General features: G+C 32.3%; 1 protein-coding gene across 3 annotated transcripts in view; it reads left to right on the forward strand.

The window, feature by feature from the left end:
- LOC132727587 (tRNA N(3)-methylcytidine methyltransferase METTL2-like) overlaps window positions 1-8,727 on the forward strand; it is a 19,010-nt gene extending 10,283 nt beyond the window's left edge. For all 3 annotated transcript variants that reach the window (XM_060713141.1, XM_060713142.1, XM_060713143.1), the window contains exons 4-10: window positions 398-813; window positions 1,061-1,110; window positions 3,301-3,361; window positions 4,141-4,280; window positions 5,157-5,263; window positions 7,476-7,541; window positions 8,475-8,727. In XM_060713141.1, the coding sequence (XP_060569124.1) occupies window positions 398-813; window positions 1,061-1,110; window positions 3,301-3,361; window positions 4,141-4,280; window positions 5,157-5,263; window positions 7,476-7,541; window positions 8,475-8,641 (1,007 nt within the window). In that variant the 3' untranslated portion in view covers window positions 8,642-8,727. The remainder of the gene's footprint in view (window positions 1-397; window positions 814-1,060; window positions 1,111-3,300; window positions 3,362-4,140; window positions 4,281-5,156; window positions 5,264-7,475; window positions 7,542-8,474) is intronic.
- The last annotated feature ends 2,149 nt before the right edge of the window (window positions 8,728-10,876 follow it).

Below are 10,876 nucleotides of genomic sequence, written 5' to 3' on the forward strand. Positions count from 1 at the left end.
TTTTGTAAAATAAAATTACAAACATTGAAAGCTTTCAGTATATTATGCTCATTATAAAGCACATAACAACATTTGAAAGTTGAAATTATCTTTGCATAATGTTCTTATTGATTTATTTAAGATAAATTGTAGGGTAACCAAAGACCCCAGTTTAATAGTCACAAATAGCCTTAAAATACTTGAAATAAAAGGAATTTTATAATTATTTATGTCGTTTTACATACAATATTGAATTAATCATAGAAAAGTTATTAAGCTCGCCACAAGTTTGCTCTCTCTGTAACTCTTTCATATACCTGTTTGAAATAATTCTTTAAAAGATCTTTTATGTACACTTAAGTCTTTGTTAATTTTATATATAATTTTTACTTATGTTTGATTTTTATGTATATTTTAGAGAAATTCGAAAATGATGCCAATGAATATTGGAACAAATTTTATGGAATACATGAGAACAAGTTCTTCAAAGACAGGCATTGGTTGTTCACAGAGTTTGCAGAATTAGCACCGGAATCATATCTTTCTGCCGACAAATTGTCAGAACTTTCTCTCCTTAGTTCTAATAAGGAGATATGTAGAAAAATTGTTGATGTTCGGAAAAAAGATTGTGACACAAATAGTTCACATAGTGTATCTGACAATGATGGGAATCATGACAGTTCACAGACAAATTTGTCAGAATCTGACAACAGTAAAATGAATAATCAGTGTGGAAGTTGTTCAGGGAATGTTGAGAGTGGGAGGGATGATATTGTAACAGAAAATGGGGCAGAAACATTTCCAGGAGAAAACGCTAAATACAGAATGTTGGAGGTTTGTTGAATTTACAAGAGTTTATTGTACAAATTGAAATTCAATGAAAAAAAACAACTTTATCATGTTTTAGTACTTTCTATTTCTGTTTGTATTAATTGAGTGTAATTAAGTGAAGATATTTGTTTTTCTTGTTCTACATTTGAATATTTCCATGCCTTACTATATTAAGTGTTGTCTTCAAGCTGTTGTGAAAATTAAAATGAAATCAAATTGTTTTAATCCTTTTAATTTCTTACCTCTTCAGGTTGGATGTGGGGTAGGAAACACTGTGTTCCCAATATTACAGGCTAATAAGTAAGTACCACTGGTTCTCAGGGCAGTTATTAAAAAACTGTGTCCAAAATCATATGTTAAATTTTATGATTTTTAGCTCGACTATTCGAAGAATATGAGAGCTATTGTAGTCGCCCCGGCGTCGGCGTCCGCGTCGGCGTCTGCGTTGGTTAAAGTTTTTTGTAAAGTCAAATATCTCAATTATTACTTGAGATAATCTATTGAAACTTACAATACTTATTTATAGTAACAAGGTACATCAGATTGACAAGTTGGATAACTCTGCCTACAATATTGACAGAATTATGCCCCTTTGGAACTTAGAAATTTTGGTTAAAGTTTTTTTTGTAAAGTCAAATATCTCAATTATTGCTCGAGATATTCAATTGAAATTTAAAACACTTTTTTATAGTAAGAATGTACATCAGTTTGCAAAATTGCATAACTCTGCCTGCAATATTTGCAGAATTATTTGCCCCTTTGAAACTTAGAAATTTTGGTTAAAGGTTAAAGATCTTCAAAGATATTTACTTGAAACTCTACACATGCACTTAGGGTCATAATTGGAGGGTAATAATTGTATGTCACTGACCAAGTTCCATAACTCTACCTTGCATTAAGGCTGATTCATATCCCTTTTCTACTTAGTCTCTTGGTTAATGTTTACATGCAAGTTTTACATATCTCAATAACTATTAAAGATATTTATTTAAAACTTCACATATGCATTTAGGGTCATAATTGTAGGTCACTGACAAAGATCCATAATTCTATCTTGCATTTAGGCTGATTTTTCTCCCCTTTTTCAACTTAGAAATTCATGGTAAAGTTTTGCTTGTAAGCTGTTATCTCAATAACTTCTGAAGGGTTTGTGCCTTTTTTGGGACAATTTTATGCATTCATAATAATAAAGCAGTGATTTACTTGATAAAACATCTTAATAACAAGCCTTTGTACCATTTCTGTCAAATTTATGTATTCATAGGTAATTAGTATTATACTCAATAAAACACCCTTGTGACATTACCTTCCGAATAGTCAAGCCAATACTGTATAATTAGACTCTCTCTAAGGCCTATAACATGAATTTATAAAAAAAAATTAGCCATTTTGTGAACTTAAAAAATTTAACATTATCAAGGCTCTTTTACTATCAAGCACTTAGAATAGTCGAGCGTGCTGTCCTACTGACAGCTCTTGTTTATTGTAATTTTCAGTCTCTAAAAATTCAAACATGTGCAGAATGATGTTCTCAACATTCTGACTTCAGTTAACCTAATTATTTATAAATAAATTGTCATACATTTACTTCCATTACTGTCCTAAGATGATAATTTGGTCTTAACGGTACATGGGAAAGTCGAAAAACGGGGTTATCTGGATTATTATCCGATATCGTAAAGTAAACACTTACATATACTATATAGCATTATTCTTACAGAATCGTTTGTGTATTACCATTATGGCTCTGTCGGTAGGTCGGAGTAATTGTAACTATTAGTGTTTTGTACTCATAGGTTCGAACCCAACTTAGTGTCATTTTATAACCACAGTTTTTTCTTCTTACTCTGTTTTTTATCATTATTCTTTATTTATTTTTCGTTTTCCTTTTTGTTTTCTTCTTATAATATATATTTTATAGTATATATTTATTTTTTTTAAATTCCATTCTATTTTCTTTTTGTATTTTTTGATCGCAGTGTAATAAAATATTCGATATCATATTCATGTATGTATATGAAAAAAACGGTCAAACTTGTTTTCTGAACAATTGGCTGTTCTGAGGTAAAAAAGAAGTGTCTTACCAGTAGTCGAACTTCTGCCTGTACGGGCAAAAACGCATTACCGACACGGTTGCTCTACCTACTGCGCTAACAAGTCATATGATTATGTAGTTTTATTTTAATTTTTATAGGTTGTAGCATTGATCTGCCTCACCTATTTTTCGCATTGTTATTGGTCTTTGTTATGTAAACAAAGGCTCAAGTTATCATCCTAGGACAGTACATCTTTGACGTGACTGTAAAGCCTAGTAAACAACCCAAAAAATTCAACATTCTGAAATTCCATAATTTGAAAGGTACGAGTTGCTGCTAAAATGAATGAAAATGAGTGAAATATGATATTTGTAATGACACTTTATTTTGTTTATGTAATGTACCATTGCAAATCAATATTAAAATTTTTTTATCAGAACTATTTGTACTTCAGTGACCCTGACCTGATGGTTTATTGTTGTGACTACTCCTCCACAGCCATTGATCTTGTGAAGGTAAATATCTAGTAATGATAGACATACTTTTAAGTTTTCAACATAATACCAGGATAAATGACTGGGCTTTCCATGGGCCACCATGGCCACTGTGGGTTGGAATTTTGCCAGTAACTTTGGAATATTTCATGTGAGGAAGCGTTCTATCAGGCGATAGGTTGGTTGTCCCAATAAAGTGCCCGCATAAGGTAGAAGTAATGCAATCACGTGATGTTATCATCAAGCAGAAAAGCTTGACACTTGTTTTTCAGAGATTTTTTCTTTATTTAAATTTTTATTATTTTGTATTAATTGTTGAGTTCTGCTTAAGACACTACTAGGTTACGTGGACCATCCATGAATAGGCTCAATCAAACCAAGCCTGCAACAGATTTTTTTTTTTATATTTTATTTTACTTATTTAGGCATTCCATTTTATGTCTCCATTTTATGGCATTTACAATGTTGGTATGAAAATGGAAATTTGTTTCAATAATTATTATAATGTACCATAAGAAGTTGATATATGCAGAAAAATGTCCAATATGCCGTGTAGTGAATGACATATTATACATACTTATTATGTATAAATTTTGACCTAAAAAGAAATTGAATGTTACTGAAGGAATTGTATATTTCCTGGCAAAAATGTCTTTTTTTGTAATCTTAGGAAAAGTAATTGGTATCATATGCTGATAAAAGCTTGTTTGAAAAGGAATTCAGGAGAAGACAAAATATAATGTACCCTCTAAATATGTCAGTTATTGTTTGTTGCATAGATTGTATAATATATTTTACAGGAGAACAAGGACTATGACAAGAGACGTTGTCATGCGTTTGTCTGTGATATATCTGACCCATCTGCTCCTGTACCTTTCCCTGAGGGCAGCCTTGACATTATCATCATGATCTTCATTCTCTCCGCCAACAATCCTGACAAGTATGTACACCTTTAATTTATTATTATATAGTTGGTTAAAAACTGATTATGATAATGAATCAGATTTCACTATTCATGATTTAATTAGATTTAATATATTTACAGGCACATAACTTGATAAGGATAGCATAGTATACCTTTATATAAAGAAATAAATGATATATTTGGATAAAAACTTGATCCTCCATTCAGCAGCCACCTGTCTTAGCCAAAATGTCTGCATCCCTTGCCTGGCTGCTTAAGACAGTTTTGACTGTACACAGAATGTAGTGAGAGTCTCTAGAAACAAAATGGGAGACCCGTCGGAAAAATGGCTTCTCCAGTTGGTCAACTTTATATACATGTATCATAAGCATTCCATTCTTCTTGTGGCTGAAGGATTGGCATCAGAATTGCAGCCACCATTTATCCCTGCATGATCATTAAAGGTGATAAATGGATTCAGATTACAAAAGTTGAGCTACGACCAGTATTGAGTTTGGTCAGACTGTACAGATGTGCAGAATGGCTTGGATCTATCTTGTTGGCATAGACTAATCAAGTAAAGGGTTATAAACATTTGGATTGTTGCATCGGGACATGTAGATGTGTTGGTGTTGGAAGTTCACCCTCGGTATCACGGCTGTATTCACATTGAATTTACCAGTGCACAGCTCAGCCACTGCATTGTTCCTTGGCAGACCGACAAGCAGTTTACCACTACTAGTTGCCTTAACTTTTGCAAGAATTTTGCTTTAAAGTTTATATATTCATTCCATTGCAGCTTGCCAGTATTGAAGATTTTACTATATACATGTATATTGCAATGTCCTTAACCCAGGTGTTATGGTTATGTCTGCACATTTTAGTCAACACATTAAAATAACTGATATATAGATTTCAGGCAATAATTAACAGACTAGCAAGTTTTCTTCGACTAGGGGGCACCATCTTGTTCAGGGATTATGGTAGATATGATCTGGCACAACTCAGGTTTAAAAAAGGTAAAGTTTTTATTATGCCCCCCTTCGAAGAAGAGGGGGTATATTGTTTTGCTAATGTCGGTCTGTCTGTCTGTCTGTCGGTCCGTCCGTCGGTCTGTCGGTCTGTCCCTCGGTAGACCACATGGTTTCCGCTGATTATCTTGAAAAGTATTTATCACAAAGTCTTCATATTTTACACAGTGATTGGTCATAGCTAGTAGATGACCCCTATTGATTTTGGGGTCACTAGGTCAAAGGTCAAGGTCACAGGGACCTTAAATGTCAAAATGGTTTCCGCTGATTATCTTAAAAAGTATGTATCACAAAGTCTTCATATTTCACACAGTGATTGGTCATAACTAGTAGATGACCCCTATTGATTTAGGGGTCACTAGGTCAAAGGTCAAGGTCACAGGGACCTTAAATGTCAAAATGGTTTCCGCTGATTATCTTAAAAAGTATGTATCACAAAGTCTTCATATTTCACACAGTGATTGGTCATCACTAGTAGATGACCCCTATTGATTTTGGGGTCACTAGGTCAAAGGTCAAGGTCACAGGGACCTTAAATGTCAAAATGGTTTCCGCTGATTATCTTGAAAAGTATGTTTCACAAAAGTCTTCATATTTCACACAGTGATTGGTCATAACTAGTAGATGACCCCTATTGATTTTGGGGTCACTAGGTCAAAGGTCAAGGTCACAGGGGCTTTAAATGTCAAAATGGTTTCCGCTGATTATCTTGAAAAGTATTCATCACAAAGTCTTCATATTTCACATAGTGATTAGTCATAACTAGTAGATGACCCCTATTGATTTTGGGGTCACTAGGTCAAAGGTCAAGGTCACAGGGACCTTAAATGTCAAAATGGTTTCCGCTGATTATCTTGAAAAGTATGTATCACAAAGTTTTCATATTTCACATAGTGATTGGTCATCACTAGTAGATGACCCCTATTGATTTTGGGGTCACTAGGTCAAAGGTCAAGGTCACAGGGACCTTAAAATGTGAAAATGGTTTCCGCTGATTATCTTGAAAAGTATTCATCACAAAGTCTTCATATTTCACATAGTGATTGGTCATCACTAGTAGATGACCCCTATTGATTTTGGGGTCACTAGGTCAAAGGTCAAGGTCACAGGGGCCTTAAATGTCAAAAGGGTTTCCGCTGATTATCTTGAAAAGTATTCATCACAAAGTCTTCATATTTCACCTAGTTATTGGTCATAAGTATTAGATGACCTCTATTGATTTAGGGGTCATTAGGTCAAAGGTCAATGTCACATGGGCCTTAAATGTCAAAATGGTTTCCGTTGATTTTTCCATAATTGAACACTTCCATGTACCCATTTTTGGCAAGTTTCTTTAATAAAATTACCAATTATGTGAGTCAATGGCTAGAAAGGGGGGTATATGTGTCGTTCGACATTCTTGTTTATTTTAAGTTTTTGTTTTATTGTTTTAGCTAAAGCCCTTTTCAGAATATTTTCATAAATATGTTTCTACATATTTTTGTAACCGCCTCTGTGGTCGAGGGGTTAGAGTCAATGACTTCTAATCCAGTTACCTCTTTGGCGTGGGTTCGATCGCCAGGAGATGCTTTTGTAGTTTAGCACGGAGGAAGGTAGTCTAGTACTGGTGTAACTCTCTAGGAACATTGGTTAGGAAATTACCCGCCTATATGACTGAAATACTGTTGGCAAAAGGCGTAAAATAAAACAAACAAACAAACTTACATATTTTTGTTCTTTCTTGAACATTTTGCATGGATGTCAAAATAAAGAGTTGAAATAAAAATATTTCTTTCAATTATATTCAATAACATAGATAATTAATCATTTTCTGTTTTGAAATTTTGTGATTTGTTAAAAGGTAGAACATCAATTTAGTATAACAATAATTACTCTTTTATTGTTAAAAGTTCAAGAGTTTAAACTTGCTATGATTAAAATTAGAGTCAAATGTTCTTTTATGTCCAATCTTATATGGTACATTTTTTATTTAAAATCTCAGTGAAATGAAGATGAAAACAAAATGTTCCATGTGGTGGGATATGTTATGTGTTGGTGCAAAATAAAACTCGACGAAAAAGAAAAGAAAAGAAAAAAAGAAGAAAAAAATCATCTATATCACTATCTCCAGTTTCAGAATAAATGTGATTTGCTAAACTTCTACATTATTATTATCATCATTGTTCAGTACTACATGTATGCTTAATATTGTATATTATAGGTAGATGTTTAGCGGACAATTTTTATGCGAGGGGCGATGGTACACGGGTGTATTTCTTTACTCAAGGTAATATATGAACTGGACCAGTTTCTTTCTTGTATTACAATCACCAGATTCATAAGATTGGTTGAAATAAATATTATCATGAAGTGAAAAGGTTATTATTGCCACGTTGGCAGGGTTTGTTATGGTTGTTATTGAACCTGTTGTTGCTTATACAAAGACTAAGATTAGTAGGATTACTCATAGACTTCTTGGCTTACTTTGCTGGGCCTTTTCCAGCTATTTTGGAAAAATTTGCCCCTTGTATAAATTGGGAAAAAATTCAGCAGTTTGGGAAATTTGAGATTTTTTTTAAAATTTAAAATCTACCTTACACATGACTCTTAAGTTTTAAACATCTGTATGACCTTATAACCTTTTACTTCTTTTAGAAATAAAGTCAAAACAATTTCACTCTCTGAAGTCAAAATAGTTTGCTTTTTTGATTGCTGTTTGGATTTTTTTTTTATTAAATTTTGAAAAAGAGGCTATTTAGATTGTGGCCTTTTATCCGCCTCTGGTGATAGGGTTAAATGCCCTGGTTTGTGTTATAACTTTTGGATAAAATGTAACGTAGTTTAGCAATCAGTACCCTGCATTTCTGTTACTATGCTGTTATTCTTACTTATGTTTTTATATAAATATGTAAAAAAATGGGTGAGGGGACAGCAGCCCCCAAAAAGCAGGAATTCTTATATTGTTTACCTTCAAGGGTCTGCTGAACAAGGAGTGTTCCTAATTGTCTTTTGCTAAAAAAAATATACATGAAGATACTTCTTTGAAACAAATGTATCAATTTTGAAAGAAATTACCTCTTCAAAAACAGGAGGCTTTAAACCCATTATTATCTTTTCAAGAGATTGTAGCTTTCAAAAAGATGGAGGTAGGGTTGCACATTTATGTAACTTAAAATCTGTAGATTAATTTAAGCACATGAATATTATATGATATTTACAGATGAGATGAGGGAAATGATGACAAAAGCTGGACTTGTAGAGAAACAAAACTTGGTAGATAGACGATTACAAGTAAACCGTGGTAAACAACTCAAGATGTATCGTGTATGGATACAGTGTAAATATACGAAACCAGAAAAAACAGACTCAAATGTGGAGAACAGATGATGTTTAATGACTATATTAACTATATAAGAAATTAAAAGAGTCTTAATTATTGATAATGTACATGTATATTGATAAAGTGTTTATTAAGCTCAACAAACAACTGCCAGTTAATGTTAATGTTGATTTTAATATTAGAATATCAACTAGTGAATGAACATTTATTATTACACAAATGAAGAGTTAAATTCAAGTTACACACTAGCATTGTAACAAGTCCGATATCGTAATAATTGCCCTCTTTGATCAACGTAAAGGTGAAATATCAATCTCTGTGTAAAAATTGAAGGGCTCTGCCTTTGAAATGAATTTTATAATTTATAAAAGGAATTGTGTCAGGTGTATACTAGTATATTAATTGCATACATTAGGTAGAAAAAAAGTTACTCATATAAAGTGTTTGGTTATTTCTTATTTATAAACTTACTATGTGAGATAAGATACAGCAAGGGAGAGCACACTTCAAGAAATGCAGCACCCTCTGTATAAAGCTGCACTATCCCTAGCATGACTACACAATGGGATATCTTGCAGATTAAAATGACTGGTGTTAGTCTTTGTCAACATCCTTTATGCTGTATAAGACTTTGATAGTTGACACAATCAAGTTTTAAGATCAATAAATCAAGAAAGATTTTTGGGAGTTGAAAACAAAAATAATTAGTTAAAATTAAAAGTATAATCTACATCACATAGAGAAATAACATTAACATTTATTTTTTGCAAAAGAAAAAGTTTGTGAGCCAAGAAATAGACAAAATGAGGAAACAACAAAATTATCACACTTTATAATTATGGGGATACCTAAAATTATGTTTTCAAACTGATAGCTAAAATTATGTTTTCAAACTGGACAAACATGATAAACAATGCAGGTTTAAATTATCAATGTATATTTATTGCTTCTACCATTTTAGGACAAAAAGTAACCCCTACCGTTTAAAATCATCGTCAGATGCCCACAGCTGAACCATGAACATTTACTGTATGTTATGTAACATGTAAATAAACCTTGGGTATCTGACCATGGCTTAAAATATTATTCTTTGTCCAAGAAAATTTAGGTCTCAGAAGTTTATTTTTTTTAAACCATTTTATTTGTCTTCCTTTTTGATTAATTTTGTTTGTGCAGTTGTCTATATTACGATGCCCCTCAAGTTGGTTACCGGTCAGGCCTCGACACTAACTTTTTTAGCAGGTGGTACGCCGGACCACAAGATTTGAAAGTTAGGTGGTCCTTCAAGAAGTCAGGTGGTCAGTTATCATTATTATATCATTTTACTGCAAATGTAGAAAGAAATGTTTATACTTTATGACAAAGATGTATTATTAACCTTTAAAGAAAACAGATATTTTTAGATATATATTTTTCATCTAATCAGAAAAGGGAGAACAAGTCAGTAGGTATTTTATCGTAGAGTTATTTGTTTATTTGTTTTTATCTCATTCAAAAATACACAGCAGAGCTCTTATTTATGTTAAATTTTATATTAAAGTGATTTCTCCTCCAACTCAAGTTAGGGAATAGTGAAGCCATTTGTGTCTGTTATTTTCTTACTGTTATTCAAATATTCATTGCTGATACGTGGTACGTCTTATAATCATGATAATAACATAGCATCTTTTATAGATTAACATTTTTAATGGAACTAATAAATTATCTTATTCTTGTCTTTGAAAACAAGTAAATATCTAAATTATTAAAATAATGACAACGTTATTATTTACTATAACTTATCTTATTTTTCTCACAGATTTATAATACAGAATTTTACCTCCTTGTTGCTTGTTGGTTGATATTCATTTTTGACATTGGGTATTTTTAACCTATTAAAATAATTTTAACTCTAGAAGAAACAGATCTCTTATCGTTAAACAGTTAAAACTAGAACTATCGCTGAATGCGATTCATACCCCCACCAATGTCCTTTGACAAAAGACGACTTGGAAAGGTGGTTAAGGGAATAAGTTGAGTGGCACAAATACTTCGAAACATGATAAAATGCCACATATTTTCACGAGCCGTGACAGCAAGTGAAAATATGTGGCATTTTATCATGTGGAGTGAAAATATATACCATATTTCACGAAAAACGAAAAAAATAATCTTTTTATTTAATTTCATTATTAAAGAAAAATGGTAACGAACCCCCCTTGCTTGCTACGCAACTGCAATTGTACAATTATAATATAATTATTGTCTTGTTTTGCACGCGATATTTAGCGCTACATTGTGAC

This window comes from Ruditapes philippinarum, unplaced genomic scaffold (assembly GCF_026571515.1).
Source record: "Ruditapes philippinarum isolate M1 unplaced genomic scaffold, ASM2657151v2 ctg6100_1_1_1_1, whole genome shotgun sequence".
Classification (NCBI taxonomy): Eukaryota; Metazoa; Mollusca; class Bivalvia; order Venerida; family Veneridae; genus Ruditapes; species Ruditapes philippinarum.